Raw genomic sequence first — 18,656 nt, 5'->3', positions numbered from 1 at the left:
TAAAACTAGATAGAATGAAATTAGATTCTGACTGCTGTTGTTTTCTTGAACCAGGTAATATACAGGCCTTACAGGCATAGAAGCCCTTCGGTAATACACAAATGGGGTAATGGCTAGTAAATAAAAATCACTACCAACTTTGGTCACCTCACAATGGTTCCAATTAAGAGCAGATGACAGTTTTAGGTCATCCGCATAGTCCGCCACAAGGACCCCATCAACTGGTTTATTCCCGGACTCAACAAAGAAGCCCTCAAAGCACAGCCTTGACATCACTCAAGGACCGGCCCCAATCCCGACGGGTAGCGCAGTGACCCCGCCTCCCCGAGCTCTAGGCGGAGCCCACGCCACGCCCCAGGGGCGGGGCGATGCTGAACCAAGGCGGGCTGGCTCAGTAAAGCAGAGGCAGCGGGGGAAGATGGCGGCGCCTGTTCCACAGCGGGCCTGGACCGTGGAGCAGCTGCGCAGCGAGCAGCTCCCCAAGAAGGACATTATCAAGTTTCTACAGGACCACGGTTCAGATTCGGTACCAGAGGCGGCGGGGCGGCCGGGCTGGTGCTGCTGAGGGACGCCTCACCCCCCCGGAGATGCCCGTACATTCCGTATTCCTCCGTGCCCCCGCCCTCGTCCTCCCGCGGCCTGTGGCCTGGAAGGCCGGAGAGGCCTCGCGTGCGCCGCGGAGCCATGCTCCCGCCTTCCCGGGCTACCTCGTTTGGGCGGAGGGAATGGCTGTATTTCTTGGGGCAGGCAGGCAGGCAGCAATTGCATAATTAGAACCTCCTTGGGCGCGTTGAGTGAGGGTGGAAACCATGAAAAAAAGAAAACAAAAACAAACAGGAGATACTGGGGTTTGGGACCAGTGCCTGAGGACTGGGGACCTGGATGAGACCCTTACAGGGGAGTAGGCCATTAGGGAAATGAGAAGGATTGTGAATATTTTTGTGGGAACGGTATGTGCAATTTGCTTTTCTCATCAGTTACTAAATACTGAACGCTAGTGCGTGTAATTTTTAAAAATCTGTAGATTGCGGGTTAACTTTTTAAAATTTCTACTCTTCACATGACCTTTTCACCCTTTATACTTAGGGGAGTTACATGCGCATGTAGGGTAGTGTCTCCCATTGTTATAAACAAACTTAAGAAATGTGTTCGGCATTCTTTATACTGTACGCGCTGCATTTTTCAATATAGTCTCCATCTTAACTGTGGTCATAAGTGTTTGTTTTTTTGCTTTTTGGGTTGTTTTTTTTGTCAGACTTTTCCCTTTGGAAATTAAGACCATGCCTCTCTTAAACTGCTGAACCACTGTATAATTTGTGCTCGCTGCATCCCCCCACTTACAGGAAATAGAAGCAGCAGTATGATTTCTCTACAATTTTTAATTTAAGTTCTAAACTTGGATTTAAAAAAAATTTTTTTGGCTTCTGTGAGGATTGTACTTTATTTTCATTTTGAAGTGTCTTGAAGAGGAGGAGATATAGTTACTCTCTAGCTTCCGGTTCCATACACCCATAATAAGTATCCTGACATCAGCAAATATTTATACATCGATAGCAAGAACTATGCTTAGTGTTTGGGGATACAGGATAAAAAGAAAGACCATGCCATTCTAGTGGAATTATTTTCTCTTAAGTCAGTTCATATTTCAATTGGAACAATAGAATAAACTAGGCATATCATTTGTTAATATTTAATGCCTCAGTACTGTACTTCATCAAATTGTTACAGAACAAATCATCCCAATGTGGAATCTAACCTCAAACTGGCCCACATGGGACAATTTCAAGAGACTGGAATTATCAGAGTATTTTTTAATGCATTAACCTTTTGAGTGCATATTCTCCAGTATTCATTCACATACTTAAACCTATATTTGACAGTCACTGTTCTATTGATCATAAGATATCAAGGAGATGTTTATATTTTGGATTTCTTTTTGGAATCTTGCTAAAGAAATCACAAGAGTGCTAAAGCAACTTATTACTTCCATTTAATCAAAATAGCCTTTCCCCAGCCACCTTTATAATTTAGAACATTTCTCTAAGAGGGGAAGAGGAAAAAGCAGAGGAGAAAAAAATACAATAGTGATAGTATTAGAAAAGCTGCCTTATCAAAAGAAGATGCCAGAAGAACTTTGAGAAAGTAACAAAAATGATGATTCAAGGGCCAGAAGGCAGAAAAGGAAGCAGAATAAAATAAGGAAAACAAAGACATGATTTTGAGATGAAGTTACAATTTGATGACTCAGTATTCAATAGTAGTATTTTGGTGTCCATCTGCCAATTTAGTCTTTTATTTGAGATAAATGGAATTATATTACTTTGAATTATTAAGTACATTATGTTATCAGTCCCAATAGCTAATACTGAGTTCTGACCATGTGACAGGCTGTACATAAAAGGCATTAAGTGGATTGTTGCATTTGTCCTTAGAACAACCTTCTGACATAGATGCTGTTACTAATCTTCCACTCTGATACAGAAACGGAGTCTTTAGGAAAACTTACTCCCTCGTCTAAGATCAGATAGCTAGGATTTTAACCCAGATGATCTGACTCCTCAGCCCATATACTTAACCACCGTATATCCAGCATTAGCTAATAATGCTTCCCGGTCTGCTAAGAATGGGTTACAGATTTGTCAAGACAGCTATGCCCAATGGTTTGAGGCTCCCAGGGCCATGGCCTACCGGTAGCAGCATTGTCCAGTCACCAGAGTGTACTTGCTGTATAAATGTTCTGTGAGTTCCATAATGGGAAGGAAAAGGGTTAGTATGCAACAGTGTGATCTTCTACATATTACAGTTCCACTCCTGTCAATTTTTATAAGTAATATTTTTAATCTTCCATAAATCTTTTTGTTATGAAGTAGGGTATAAATATGTTTATTTCATTTCTTCTGTCATTAGTAGTTCTATTGAAGGCATAATTGCTAACATAAAAGGGAATTTTCTAGCATTTAGACCCTTATTACATGAGGGAGATTATTCTAACCAGCTTTTTTTTTTTTTTTGTAGTTTCTTGCAGAACATAAGTTATTAGGAAACATTAAAAATGTGGCTAAGACAGCTAACAAGGACCATTTGGTTACAGCCTATAACCATCTTTTTGAAAGTAAGGTGAGTATTGTTACATTTTATTACTAAAATATTATTTTAAATATTTTATTTGCAAAAAGAAGGTTTAAACTTATTCCCAAAATATGTTTTTAAGCTTTTCCACCTGCAGTTTTTCTTAACTCTAGTCATAAGTGGACTAGCTGTCAAATCTAGCAAAGCTCATCTGTAGTATGGGAGGATGTTTTGATATTTTAAAAGGAACCAAATTCTTAAAAATAATTCCCTATAGTCTAAGACAAGCACACTGAAAAGTTAAAAATCCAAAGTAAGTTCTATTTCCAGATTAAGCCAATGAATTTAAAATCTCAGACTGAGGCTGAGCCTTTAGAAAAACAAATTTTAAATTCTCCAGTATTTGTTCATTCTGAAATGACAAAGCAAAGAGTCATTATTAAGGAGTTTTGTGAATGGTATTCATATATGAGTCTGAGTTGCCTTTTCTAAAGATTTCATTTCAGAATTTATCTTGTAAAATACTTTGAGGGTCATATTTGTTGATTAAAATGAAGATTTTTCCTAGGCAGTTTCCATTTATTTACATTGAATAATGTAGCCTACATTCATGGTGCAGATGTTCATTCAATTGAAATGTTGAAAATCTAGATGTCCCTTCTAGCTTTTAACCTGTCCTGAATATGGTGAACATTTTCCTTACAGCGTTTCAAGGGTACTGAAAGTATAAGTAAAGTGTCCGAGCAGGTGAAAAATGTGAAGCTTAATGAAGATAAACCCAAAGAAACCAAGTCTGAAGAGACTCTGGATGAGGTTTGTGTAGAATATTATTTTATTTCTAATGTGAATTTGATAAAAGTATTTGCTTACAGCACTGATTTCTCCTAGTAAGGAGTGGTGGAGTATGGGCACTTTTCAGTGAACCAAACACTGATTTGGAGTGTGTTCTCTCCCTTAGGTGTACTAAATCATAAAAAACACCTAAGAACCAGTACTTTACAGTATAAGGTTTCCTGTAAAACCTCTAGCTTTGTATTTTATATTTCCTCTATGTCTGACCAGAACTTCTGAGCTTCCAAAGCCATTTTAAGGTCCTGATTGTATAGCCAAGTTGGACTGAGTGAAAGATACTTCACTGTGACTATTTTTAGCTTTTTCTAATGTACACGCTATCCTTGGCAATAGATATAGTCCAGGCTTGGCTGCAGGGTATGGAGTCATCTGTCTCATCTTTCCCAACATAGATTTTTACATTTTGGTACAAGTGTTTGAAGAGCCATATTAAACCATTTCTGCAAATGGACAGCCTCAGTAGAGCCAAGGACAGCACTTAGAACAGCCACAGTAGAGCTGAATAATTACAGTCATAACACTTCTGATAATACCTTGCTTAACTAAGCTCACTCATTCCTAGCACTTAGTATCAGTGATAATAATCCAATAGTAATAATAATATTCCTCAGGTCTTATAAAGAGGTGTTACCTAATGATGAAGGTGTATAGCATTTGGATATTTGTGGACAGAGTATAAGTTCAGATACAGAATTACAGAAGTTTATACAACTAAAGCTAGTTAATTTACATGGTATTTTCCTGTTGATTGAAAAGCACAAATTAATATTTATGGATATGTATTCACACTAAAGCAGTTTTGAGGTTTATCACATCCAATATGATTTGACAAATTTTTTTTTTAATTTTTTTTTTTTTACATTTATTTATTTTTGAGACAGAGAAAGACAGAGCATGAACAGGGGAGGGTCAGAGAGAGAGGGAGACACAGAATCTGAAACAGGCTCCAGGCTCTGAGCACAGAGCCCGATGCGGGGCTTGAACTCACGGACTGCAAGATCATGACCTGAGCCGAAGTCGGACACCCAACCGACTGAGCCACCCAGGCGCCCCATGATTTGACAAATATTGTACTAGGCAAACACTGAGCAGCTACTAAAGTAAATAAAGGTATAATAATTACTAAAAGGATTACAAAAGCAATTAGCAAAATAGTTTGCCTTCCAGAAAATTAGAATAAAGGAGGGATAAGGCAGCAGTTAGTATATCATTAAGAGCTTAAAGAAAAGAGAGTTACAAATAAAAGGTTGTAAGGGCTGGAGACACTCCAAAGAGATCTTGTGAGGATCCTAAACCATATCCCTTTTTTAAAGACCTCTTTTCATTTTATTTAACTGGCAGGACTGAACCCAGTTATGTACTCTGACTGTCTTTCTAGCACCTGGATTCCATAGCTAATACTCGGCTCATTCCTGCTGTCTACTTTCTGTGTGCTTTGGAGCTGCAGAGTGAACACTGTGAAGAAAAATAATCATAAGCTATTTATTGGGTTTGGCATAAATTCATGCTTCTTATCAGCCAAGCATGATTTCTAATTTCACTGTTACTCAGCAACTTTTATATTATCTCTTGCTGCATTCCCCATCACATTGCCCACATAAACTACTGGACACTTCTCCCACAAGTTCTCAGTCCTCATACTCCTTCACCATTGTATCATTTTATACTCCTATTTTACCAAAATGTTAACATAGTTGTAACCATTTTCTTCTTCGTACCTTAGAATTAAAGATTCCTGAATCTTTAATGTTTTCCTTCTCATGTCTCCCTCAGGACTAATGCTCTCAAACATCTTTTCAAACCTTTTAAATCTTTCAAAATCTTTTTTTCAAATCTTCATTCCTTTTTGATTTTCAGGCATTCCAAGTCCTCAGACCTGAAGTATTGGAAAAATCATTGATCTGCCTTCATTCTCTTTCTTCCTCCATTTAGCCCCAAATATTTATTCTAGTAAAATACGTAAGGTTTACTTAAGTAAAATAGTATTTTGCAAACCATACCCTGCTCAAAAGTCTTCAGTAATTCTGTACTGTCTAGAACTGTGCTGTTCCAATACAGCAGTCCCTAGCCTTATGTGGCTACTGAGCACTTTGTGGCAACTCCAAATTAAAATGTGCTTTCAGTGTAAAATACGCACTCTGTTTCAGAAGCTTGGTATGTTTTTTTTTTACAAAAGAATTTATAATCTATCTTTTATATTGATTAAATACTGACATGTTATTTTGAGTGTGTTGGTTTTATGTGGCAGCCAGACAACGTAAAATCGTATTTGTGGTCCTCATTGTATTTCTGTTGGACAGCATTATTGGCATTCAAAGTTTTCCAGTGTCTGCCCAGCTCCATATTTACTACTTCGGTAGAAACGTTCTTCTTTAACCACAAATGTCTGCTCATTGCCTATTAAACTGCCCTTTCCCACTCTCATACTTTTATTTCTTATTTAATGTTTCTTTCTCTTTAACTCCCTGTCAATTCAATGTCACTTTTAAGAACCAGGTCATGGGCTCATCACTTCCTCTGAAGTTTTCACCATCCCAGACTTTATACTTAACTGCATAAATTCCTGTAGCACATGGTATCTATATTATTTGTCTCTACCTTATTTATTTTAATGTAAAGAACCGTGTCTAATAGCTCTTACTGGACTTTAAATAAATCAGTCCTCGTCAATATATTTTCTTTTATGTGTTTAATATTAAAGTTTTCAAGTAGGAATGAATATTGGATGGGAGAAAATACAAGATGGTGCAGGAATTCAGGCTCAGCAGTCAGAAATGACTAAAAATACTTCAGCTAAAAATTGAGATTCATCCTGTACAGTTCCTCTGCATCTAATCATAACCAAATTCTGTTGATTTTGCAGTACATGTATCTCAAAACTATATCTGGTGTAGATCCAGACTACTATACTAACCTCTTCCTAACAGGTCTCCCCACTTCCACTTTGATTTCATATTCATCCCTTACTAGGTCACAGTGATCTGTTGGGTTGCCTGGGTATCTCAGTTGGTAGAGTGTTGGACTCTTGATTTTGGCTCAGGTCATGATCCCAGGTTCATGGGATTGGGCCCTATGCAAGGAGCCTGCTTGGGATCCTCTGTCGCCCTCTGCGCTTCTCGCTTGCGCGCGCTCTCTCTCTCTCTCTCCCTCTCTAAAATTAAAAAAAAACAAAACAAAAAAAAACCTGATTCTGTAACTTCTGTGTTTAAAATTCTTAATTGGCTGTTCAGTGACCTGAAGATTTAAAACAAAACAGTTTCTTAACTTATGCTACCTATCTTTCCATCCTCATCTCATCCCATTGTCTCCTTCATTACTCCCTTGCAGACTATACTATTTTCATGCTGTTCCCTGCTGTGAAAATGCTCTTCTCTGTTATAAACTTCGCATCTTAGCACCCTGTGCTTCCTCTTTAGGTCTCATAACCCACGTAATTATACACATGACTGTATTCTCGTCTAGAGTGAGGGTTCAGGACCCTGTCTGCACCCTATGTATCTCCAATTTCTAACACATAGAACATGTTCAAATATTTCTTGAAAGGATAATAGTAATAATTATGTAACATACTTTCATGTTTAGAGGCTATGATGCTATCCAGTTAACTGAAATCGTTAATGTTTACTCTCAAAATTCTGAACTAAAGAAATTGCTGCAAAGCTAAGAAATTTTCTTAAATCCAGGTCCATTCAAGCATATAACTCATGTATAGCCTTGGGACTGATCTGACCTCTCACCATAAACCAATCAGGTTCTTGCAGTGAAACGCAAAATCAGATCAAATAACTAGAACAGCATTTCTTAAAGTGTGTTATATAGGTTCCAGAAGGTCCAGGTTGTTTTCTAGTGTCATCAAAACCTGTGCTTTCTGTCTCCTTGAAGATTCACAGTGCATGTTAGCTGATGACAGTTCTGAGAAATCATGCAGAATAGAGGCATATTTAACTTTGTTTAACATAGTGTTTCCAAAACAATTATGGTAGACCCCTTTTTTTCTAACAGTGGTAGCAATACTAAGCAATGAGTGGTCTGTAAAAGACACTTTGTGAAACACAGAAATGGATGCCATCCGTGAAACACAGAAATGGATGCCATCCGTGAGCAGACTGGCACCTTCACCATGAAGTCTGAGCCATAATCACCAATTTAATGGTTTTTTTGCATTGTTCTAGTTCACATAAGTATTTGACGTTAGTAATTATAAGGCAGTAACAAAGCCCCGGCACAAATAATTCTTGCTCCTTTACTGACCATACTTACCATCCATTTACATTTCATTTATCAGTAATAAAAACTTGCTTTTCTCACGTTTGGAATCACTGCTGATTAGGTTAAGCCTTTAACTTTTAAAGAAGACCCAGATAATCCTGTTTTATTCTAGCATAATATGCCTATTGTAATTTTTTTTAATGTTTTATTAATTTTTGAGAGAGCACAAGTAGGGGAAGGGGGAGAGGGGACAGAGGATCCTAAGCAGGCTCTTTGTAGACAGCAGTGAGGCTGATGCAGGGCTCACACTCATGAACTGTGAGTTCATGAACTGAGTTGAAGTCAGACACTCAACTGACTGAGCCACCCAGGTACCCCATGTTATGGTAATTTCTATAGATAATTCTATTCATTGTGTGAATTTATTTTCAAGTTCAGAAACCAATAGAGCATTACTGTATTCATTCTAATTGGATATAATAAAATATTCAGTAATGTTCGTTATTGGTAACAACTCAAATCTTTTTTTAAAAAAGTCACAGTGTTTTATTTAATGCCTTATGATTTTATAGGAATTAAATAGTAATGATATTTCTGACCTTGGAAAATAACAGGATTTATTTTGTGATTTGTTAATTAACAGAATTTTGTCAAAAGAACATTGGTTTCCAGAGAGGCTGGAAGTTATTTGAAATTAGAGGGGCGCCTGGGTGGTGCAGTGGGTTAAGCATCCGACTTCAGCCAGGTCACGATCTCGCGGTCCGTGAGTTCGAGCCCCGCGTCGGGCTCTGGGCTGATGGCTCAGAGCCTGGAGCCTGTTTCCAATTCTGTGTCTCCCTCTCTCTCTGCCCTTCGCCCGTTCATGCTGTCTCTCTCTGTCCCAAAAATAAATAAACGTTGAAAAAAAAAATTAAAAAAAAAAAAAAAAATGAAATTAGAGAGAGGCTATCTACTAACATTGTCATCACAGACTTGCAATGAGTTGGTGGGTTTTTTTTAACTCAGAGGTGAACCAGAAGGAAAATAGTTTGTTGCCAAATGTTTGAAACTCTGTGACCAGAGTTGGGTCTCAGTTGGCAGTATTAGAATTCTCTTGGTCATCCTTCTAAAAAAGAAGGATATGAGTTAATAACTGTGTGTTATTTCTGTTTTTAGGGTCCACCAAAATATGTAAAATCTGTTCTTAAAAAAGGAGATAAAACCAACTTTCCCAAAAAGGGAGATGTTGTTCACTGCTGGTATACAGGAACACTACAGGATGGGACTGTTTTTGATACTAATATTCAAACGAGTAAGTCTAAATGTAATCTTACCTTTTTAGCTATAAGGCATTGCAAAATATTTGTGTGGTACATGAGCAGTTGGCTGTACCTTTCTCTTGGCTGTCAATTTTTCCAGAAGTCTTTGCACCTGTGATTTACTTGGAAGAGGTCTTCAATTCACTATTGGCTGGGTGAATAAATATCTCTTGGTAATTGGGAAGCAAAATATAGGGAAGCTTAGTCTAAACTTGGTTAATGTCCCAAAGTGAGGCTTTCATATTTCAATGTAAAAGGGAGAATAGTGTGCTGTTTTAGTGGTGTAAATATAGGTCCCTCTCCTCTACCTTTTAGACCATAACTTATGTAAAGATAGAATTTTCTTGAGTTTTCTGAATTTTTATTTTCTTTTCAAATGCATAGTAAGTTCTAAAATCAATTTAAAGACTTAAGTCAACTGTTTTTCCAATGAAACTTAATTTCATCATGCATTATAAGGAAAATTTGTTTTACAGGCTCAAAGAAGAAGAAAAACGCCAAGCCTTTAAGTTTTAAGGTTGGAATAGGCAAAGTTATCAGAGGAGTAAGTAAAAAATGGCAATGAATCAACAGATGTTCTGGCACATGCTACTTGTGGTATGGTACCATAAAGAATTAGGATTGGGGCTATGATAAAAAAAAATCTTTGGAGTCTAACAAATCAAGTGCTATCATTGCTAACTCATCTGGCACAATTTTTCTGGGTCTCAGTTATGGACAGTACAACCTTCCTCAAGGTTGCTAAACAAATAAGCTTAACTGCAGCACATAATATATAGTAGAGACTCATGTTATTAAATGCCTGCCCCTTTTAATATTTTTTTTCTTCGTAAAGTAATTCTTTGTCAGAAAGTTTGGCTTTCTAAATTTATCTTTAAGATTCTTGTAGGGGCGCCTGGGTGGCTCAGTTGGTTAAGCATCCAGCTTCAGCTCAGGTCATGATTTCTTGGTTCGTGAGTTCGAACCCCACGTCGGGTTCTGTCCTGAAAGCTGTGAGCCTGGAGCCTGCTTCGGATTCTGTCTCCCTCTCTCTGCCCCTGCCCTGCTTGTGCTCTCAAAAATGAATAAACGTTAAAAAAAAAAATTTTTTTTTAAGATTCTTGCAAAATGTTACATAGTTGTGCTACTTACACATGGTAGAGAAAGGTAAAATACCTGTTTCACTGAATTACTCATAGAAGAGTTTGTTCTGAGTTTTTTCACCTTGCACAATCGAGGTTCAAACACCAGAAAATCTTTCAAACCTAAGGATGCCTTTTTTACCCACCCCTTCTTGTGAGAGGTAACAGAAGGAGACTTTGAGAAAAGGGGAAGATAGGCTTGAGCTGCAGTGACCACTGCAGTGTACCAAAGGTAATGGATAGTAGCACTGATTATCAGCTTCATTGAAGCTGTCATTCTAGGGCCCATTTATTATTAAATGGTCTTTATTCACAACATCAAACGTTGTAACTGACATACCTATTCACATGCATTTATGAGAATCCTCAATGTTATTCTTTGTACTGTGATAAGCCCTAAAATACAACTCAATCGTATCCAGAGCCTAAAATAGCATATAAAACATCTTCAAACTAAAGGTTTAGTTGAAAATAACATTAACTGCTACCTGATTGTACCTAGTTGATACTAACTATATACCAAACTGATCAATTTTTCTATTCCTGTGACTAATTTGCTTGTGTATTTCTTCTAGTGAACCATATTCTTAGTTGCCATTATGTAACAGATCTCTATCCCTTAAGCTTTATGTGACTGAAATTTCAACAGAGTATATGATATTAGTCATATCTTTGCATCCTGTTGATTTAACTGTTTTTGGTAACTGACTTTAAGACCCAAGGTGCCTGGCTGCCTTGGCTGGTAAAGCATGCAACTCTTTATCTTGGAGTTATGAAGATCTCTACCCCCACATTGGGGGTAGAGTTAAAATTAATACATCTTTTTTTTTTTTTTTTTTTTTTTTGCAATGAGGAAATAAAGGACCAAGATTCACCCAAGGACATTACCTTAGAATATAATGAAATTCAGTAGTGGAATGCTTTTTGGTATATACTGTTTTCTAGATTTACATGTAGTTTTTGCAAATTATCATTAGTATTTATTTCATGTTCTTGCCTTTAGTGGGATGAAGCACTCTTGACCATGAGTAAAGGAGAAAAGGCTCGACTAGAGATTGAACCAGAATGGGCTTATGGAAAGAAAGGACAGCCTGATGCCAAGTATCCTTTTCTCCTTTGTGAGTAAAAACAAACAAAAACATGAAGACCACCTGAAGGTATAAAAGACGCTATCTAGGTTAATTTCCAGATCAGGAATCATGTCCAGACCAGTATTCCTAATACTTAGATGCTTCTGTGTAGACACCTCCAATAGAGACAGGAGTTAACATGTCTTAGTAGTACAAAGTATCCAAACCTGAGCTAGAATAGAATTTACATTTTTGTCCTCTTGAAATCAGTTCTTGATTTTTAAGAGCTAAATTGTGAGGTTTACGTTTTCATCTTTGAAAGGCAGTTGTTACTATTTGAAGGATTTCCTTAAAGGAGTTAAGATGTCCAGTACAAACAACTATAGCAAATTATAGGATATAAGTATGGCTCATGGTAATTTTATGCTGCAGTATAATTTCAGGCATTTAAATGGGTACTCAAAGCTTAGAAATGGAACATATGTTGGGGATTACTGGTTGTGAAATTTAAGGGGACCATGGGTCCACCATAGTGTAAGCATCTGTGATTACTACTAATGACAGTACTTTTCTGATAGGCCCAGTTTGTGAAAATTAAAAAAAAACAAAAAACAAAAAAATAAACATGGCTCCTGACCATTGTGATCAGAACAATCCAATAACTGAGAAGTTGTTTTTTCTTTTGTTGGTTCCATTCCCATTGTACTAGTTGGATTAGTTAAAGTAACTTTTAAAAAACTTGGAAGTTCTCTCCACTTGTATCAGTTAAAATTATTTAGGAATATAGCCCTCTTCTAAGCCTATCAAAATTAGATGGCCCAACGACAGCTGCCTCTCTCTCATGGGAAGCATCTCAAAACCAATCAGATAAAAATAACACTTTTCTGAACTTGGCATCTTAAAAAATCACAGCAAATATAAGGCATTACCTCATACGAAATTTGATTTAACATAACCTATACACCCAGCTAGACTGAAATCACGTCCTTGTTTTTGTTTTGTTTTTTTTAAAGCACTGAGTAACCATCTTCATTAGGTGGTGGCTAATTTGGGAGTACTGGTGAGGCATCCAGGTAAGGAAGATCCTAGTCCAAACTCAACTTGTCTTGTCAGCCTATACTAGTAGGTTATGATCACCATTCACAAAGATACTTTGGGGAACCACTAGGCTAGTATGTGTTAGCCTCTCAGTCATTCATAAAGCCCTTCTCTTTGAGGTTAATACCAAATATCCATTAGATATAATGCTAATTTTAGACTGAGGATATTGGGAGTGAAGGAAGAAGCAATTTTTATCAAGTTTACCTTGACTTCTGCAACAGAATTCCACCAAATGCAAAACTCATTTTTGAAGTGGAATTAGTGGATATTGACTGAAATAGCAATGCTTCAGATGTAAAGACATCAGCAACAATAAAACATGGCCTTGAAGAAATTTATGTAACTAATTAGAGCTGGTTACTATTGTAACGGAAGAGTCAACTGGAAAATTCAAGAATGCAGATACTGTTTACCCGATCCGCAACTTTTAATATATGTAATCCATTATAATTCCCTAAAGTTTGAAATATTTTACTACAGCTGTGTAAAATATTGGTTAAAGAGAACTGACTTTCCTTTTACCTCATGTTGTAAACTGAAAGGCTCAATAAAATGTATTCAGTGTCTTGATTTATTTGTTGTTAATAGATAATTGTTCTGATTAGGTTAACCAGGACTAACATTTAATCAAAACAGGGAGTTGTAGTAAAACTGTCCAGACAGCTTTTCCAGAGGGACACTCCTCTTTAAATAAATATTCCTGTATAGTGAGAAGACAAGCAGAGAAACAGAGGGAGCAAAAAGCTATAAATGGTGTGATTTTAGCTAAATTCAAGAAAAGTATACTTCAAAACCAATGGTCCACTAATAATGATAAAGTTAATATTAGGTGAACCTGCCCCCAAATAAACTCGTAACAATTAGTTAAGGAGTCTTAAGTTTTATTACAAAAATGAAGATGATCAGTTTGATCAAAATGAAAGCTTGCTCACAAGTTTTACATGAATATTCTAAATACAAAGTCTCCTGAAACAACATACTTTTGATATGATTTTCATTTTTTAAAAGGGATGCAAACACTCCATTTTTTCATTTATAATCTCTATCCCAAGACATAGTATTTAATAGTGTATCTTTTCTGCAGTTAAATCCAAATTCACAAGGATAATTGAAACAGACAAAACCTTGTCATTAAAGGTTAAAAATCCATTTTTTTTTTTTACAGAGGAGGTAAATCCTTAATAACCAGCCCTTATATATTTTCAGTATCTTGAACTACACTGACATGATTTCCAGTCAGTTTTTTTCCTACCCCTTAAGGCTACAAAGGATTTCTGTTGCAAATCCATTGCAAAAGAATTCTAGAACACTTAATGCAAAAAATCAAAAAAATAGTTCTCCAATAAAAAGTAAATTTTATAAATGGTAGGAAATAGTATCTGTGGTAAGCTACTAAGTGACATTTTCCCCTATTACTAAACAAATCATGTTACACAGAAAACAGGAAGACAAGTTATCAAATACAACAAGCTTATGCTATGTTTACATCCCTCATTAAAAAAAAATAATTTCATACTTTTAATACATTCCATCTGATATATTTTCCCATCAGGTTGGAGGGGGAGGGTAATACTGTCCATAATTCCACGGATTCTGATAATTGTACTGAAAGGAAAAAGCACATGTTAGCATGCTAAAACTGGCTCGGTTCCATTTATGAAAGTATAATTAAAGCATATACATTTAAGAAGCCAGGCATGTGTTCAGTGCTAAAATTCCAAGACTTAACCACAAAAGACAATTTATTATACAGTCTGGAATAGAAGTAGTTGTTACAAAAAAAAAAAAAAAGACTATCCTAATTTATTTTTAATTTTATTATTAAATTATTCTAATTATTAAATAAAAAACTTAAATTATTTTTATTTTCATTTTTGAATAACATCTACAAGCAAAAAATTCAATTAGGTGAACTCACTTGATACCAGGCACTATAATTATATGCCGCTTGATTTGCCTGTAAATCACCATCAATCATCTGTGTAGATGATGAAGTTGTGTCTTCTGTGTGAGCTTTCTTTTCCTCTGGTTCTTCTGACCTAAATACAAGGGAAAAAACTTTAAATTCCCACAGGTAAGTACTTTTAAAACAAATGTATGCATGTTTACATTTGTACCTGTGTACATTTGTTTTAGTAAAGTTCTCAACTACTCAAGTTTTGTACAGTTTTTTTCAAATCATGAATGTAAAGTATCTAAATTACCACACCTTGAAGGCAACATTTAAAAGTACATATCTTTAGGGGTGCTGAGCGTCCGACTTCAACTCAGGTCATGATTTACAGTTCAGTTTGTGTGTTTGAACCCTGGGTTCAGCTCTGTGCTAACAGAGCAGAGCCTGGAGCCTGCTTCAGATTCTGTGTTTCCCTCCTTCTCTCTCTGCCCCTCCCCTACTCACGCACGCTCTCCCCGGCCCCCCACCTGCCCCCTAAACAATAAACATTAAAAAAAACTTTTTTAATATTTATTTTTAAAGGCATTTTAGCAATGAAATGTCTTTTTTTTTAAGCATCATGAATCATTCTGAGCAAGAAGTTACATACCCATTTTCTGCTTTCCTTTTTAAAGAATCCTGTTCTTTTAGGAGTGTTTGATGTTCATCATAAGCATTCAGAAGCCTGAGAGGGAAGGAAAAATAACATCCTATGGAATATACAAAAGCCAAACTGTTAAAGTTTTAAAGTTTGGACTTACTTTCACTTGGTAACAAAAATATGTTGCAATGAACATAATTATTATTATTTTTTTTAATGAACCTGCAAGCAAACCTCCTCCCAGCCACCTTTTCCAATTTATTTCCTCTTGGGAAACCACTGCTCTACACTTTCCTTCTCAGTCCATGTGATTCAAATGGGGCTTCAGGGATTCAGAACTGGCCAACCACAGCACTATATACCCCTGACCAATAATTGGTTTAGAGTGAACATTTGACCCAAACCAAGACGTTTAATAACTCCCAGGATTTTTGAGCTACTAGAAAAGTGCCTGTTCTCACTACTACAGTTGACTGAGCTGATGGGATATTGGTCAAGAGCTACCTTTTATTATCATTTCTAACACATGGGGAGAGGCTGCCTAAGAAGTTATTGTACAACTGAGACAGTGGCCTTGAGGATGTGTTTTTGTCCAGTGCAAAGAAGTCCTGAACGTTCTGTAATTTCTACCTTTTTGAAACCTAACCATGCTTATTAAAGACACTTGACACCAGTTAGGATCAAGTGTATTTAAACTTTGACCATGTGATAAACTGAATTAGAACTAATATAAAAGTACAATATAATTTTTATCACTGATGAAGATTTTTTTTAATAAAAAAATTCCGACATAATACGCGTATTAAGTCTCACCTGGAACTCAGAACTTCAAAAACAATGTCACTTGAAGCCAAACTGACAGAAAAATCCTAAAGATTCTGTTTTCCTTTTACCATTTTCTGAAATATTTTTTTAAAAACAAAGATGGCCTTATTTTTTAAAGTAATCATTAACCCTAACACAGATAGTTAATATTTCTGTAGAAATGACCTTGATAATTTACATGCATATACAACATCCCTGAGCAATCTGCATATATACACATCCAATGATAACAACAAATAACTCTGGCCCCAAAAGGTTCAAGAGGCTATGAAATTGTTAATCCCAGTGCTCTGGTTGTTCCTCAACACCAAGCACTTTAAATGGACTAATTTCCTTAAGGCTTAAGGAATCCACTTATGGATTAGGTGGTAAGAGACTCAATCTATACATGAGAAAATCTGAAAAGTGAGGAATACACAAATAGTAAGTGACACAGCTAGGATTTAAGCATATATTTAGCTGAATTAAACATCAATTCATGAGTACTAAGGGGGGGCACTTGTGGTGGCACTGGGTGTTGTATGTAAGTGATGAATCACTGAATTCCACTCCTGAAACCAATACTGCACTGTATGTTGGCTAACTAAAATTAAAAAGAAATAAAAAATCAGTTCTTACCAATACATACTACCTAAATTCCTAAATTTCTAATTTCTAAGCTCATCTATTTTTCAGTCAAACCCTTTTTAAATTTCAACTACAAAAATCTTAGACCTGATATCCAGACCCTCTATAATTTTATTTGCAAGGACCTGTTATCTTTGTGTTAAGCCTCAGATTTGTCCACATATTACTGCCAATTTCAAATATGTCATTTAATCCCAGTCAAAATTCTTAATAGCTTCCTACTGTCAATCATGGCACTGCGTGTGCTCTGAACCAAGCACAGCACAATCAACATCACACCTTCTACTTCAAAAATCCTCCCATCAAGCAGATGTTACTTTCACGTGAACTTTAACTTTCTTCCACAATTTTATTCTTTCCTTACCAGAATCCCATAGTACCCAAATGAAGCCCCATCTCCTCTGTGAAGGATGACAAATCCATTCTGATCCATAGAAAGCACAGCCTTAACAGTTCTGTGCCACCTCATATACTTACCTATTTCCTCTGATTAAACCATCCAACTAGACTAGAAGCTAGAATTACATATCCCATTTCTTTTGTGCACTTTCTTCAGTGCAAAACAAACAGAAGACACTAAATATACAGCACAGGTGGTTAGCAGCATAGACTTTGAAGCAAGTTCTAATCCCAGTTGCACAATGTAATAATAGCTAACTGACCTTGGAAAAACTTCCTAATCTCTTTAAGCCTCTCTTCATCTATTAAAAGAACAACAGTAGCAACAAAAAAATAAGAACAGTACCTACAACCTCATTAGACTGTTAGGTATTTTACAGTAGACAATTCATGGAAAACATTTACTATGATGTAAAGCACATATATACAACTGTATTAAAATTTAACTTCTGTTAAATGTTTTTTAATTTTACTCAACCATCAAAAATGTATACACACATACATAAACAGAGACAAATAATCCTCATTTTATCAACAGCTGTTTCAATAGAAATCACTCTAAATTAGGGTAATTAGAGAAGGGACATGCCTTATAAGAACTGTGAAAGTTCCCTACTACAATCAGTTAAGAATGGAACAGCAGCAATGCTCTAATCAATACTTCTGCTCTTCTATTTTGTAAATATAAGTTGCAAACTTGTCCTTTTCCCAAATCCCCTAGAGTAAACCCTTCCACCACCCTCAACTTTCAGCTTTTTACAATGCATGAAATAAGGCCCCTAGGCATCATCTGTGCAACCATACTGTTTCCTCCAATCAGAGATAAAATGGCATCCCTATTCTAGATTAACCACATCCACCTTTTGTGGTGTATATACTGTTTGTGTTTCAAGGTTCAATCCTTGACCCATTTACTTTTTCAAAGGATTTGCTGTTTCTTGCCTTCTCATTGTTTACATTACAATGCCAAAATTTTGAAAACAATTTGAAGGAAAGACAAACCATATATCCTGTTACACATACACATTTGCAAAACTGAATTTACCCCCATATATGAGGAAAAAGAAATATGTTAACTTCTACTAATCATTAAACTCATACAAAATTATTAATGCTCATTTATTATTCAAATAATATATAATTAAGATCTTACTTATTAACATCTGAACCAAAATCTTCAAGAAACTCCACTTTTCTCTGAGAAAATGTAATTCTCATTTTAATAGGTAATGAACCATGTATAGCTTTGTCAAAACAATTTAGGATATTTTCTTCATTTTGTTTGAGGTCACCACTATATTCCATTTCAAGTAAATTGAGGTATAACTTTGTATTCTCCTGTGTAAAAAGCAGTATCAATTAATAATATTTCTAAAATGTTTTGATTAGAACACAGATATTTAAAATGTCTTAATTTTTATGCCTAAATTTGAAAAATATTGAAAGCCATTAAAATGTAACTCAAGTTAAATATTTTCAGCATACACATAACAGGTGAAAAAAATAATTAGCATACTGATAAGTAATGACATCATCCTGGTATTAAAACTA

At 36.0% G+C, this 18,656-nt stretch overlaps 2 protein-coding genes across 7 annotated transcripts in view; one reads left to right on the top strand and one right to left on the bottom strand.

Annotated features, from left to right (window-relative positions):
- The first annotated feature begins 381 nt into the window (after positions 1-381).
- On the top strand, positions 382-13,294 carry FKBP3 (FKBP prolyl isomerase 3). Of its 2 annotated transcripts, none has more exons than XM_040477045.1 (7): positions 382-526; positions 3,016-3,117; positions 3,775-3,882; positions 9,286-9,421; positions 9,905-9,972; positions 11,553-11,650; positions 12,942-13,294. In XM_040477045.1, the coding sequence occupies exons 1-7, from the start codon at positions 419-421 to the stop codon at positions 12,994-12,996; spliced, it is 675 nt and encodes a 224-aa protein (XP_040332979.1). In that variant the 5' UTR covers positions 382-418; the 3' UTR covers positions 12,997-13,294. The 2 variants fall into 2 exon arrangements, with proteins under 2 accessions (XP_040332979.1, XP_040332980.1); XM_040477046.1 differs by lacking the exon at positions 382-526 and adding an exon at positions 724-950.
- A 290-nt stretch (positions 13,295-13,584) lies between these two features.
- Positions 13,585-18,656, bottom strand: part of PRPF39 (pre-mRNA processing factor 39) — a 36,145-nt gene continuing 31,073 nt past the window's right edge. For all 5 annotated transcript variants that reach the window (XM_040477040.1, XM_040477044.1, XM_040477041.1 and 2 more), the window contains 4 exons: positions 18,259-18,443; positions 15,264-15,338; positions 14,639-14,759; positions 13,585-14,325 (listed from right to left, as the gene is read on the bottom strand). In XM_040477040.1, the coding sequence (XP_040332974.1) occupies positions 14,269-14,325; positions 14,639-14,759; positions 15,264-15,338; positions 18,259-18,443 (438 nt within the window). In that variant the 3' untranslated portion in view covers positions 13,585-14,268. The remainder of the gene's footprint in view (positions 14,326-14,638; positions 14,760-15,263; positions 15,339-18,258; positions 18,444-18,656) is intronic.

This window comes from Herpailurus yagouaroundi, unplaced genomic scaffold (assembly GCF_014898765.1).
Source record: "Herpailurus yagouaroundi ecotype Mexico unplaced genomic scaffold, PumYag 141, whole genome shotgun sequence".
NCBI lineage: Eukaryota > Metazoa > Chordata > Mammalia > Carnivora > Felidae > Herpailurus > Herpailurus yagouaroundi.
This window is presented reverse-complemented; position numbering and strand designations above follow the sequence as displayed.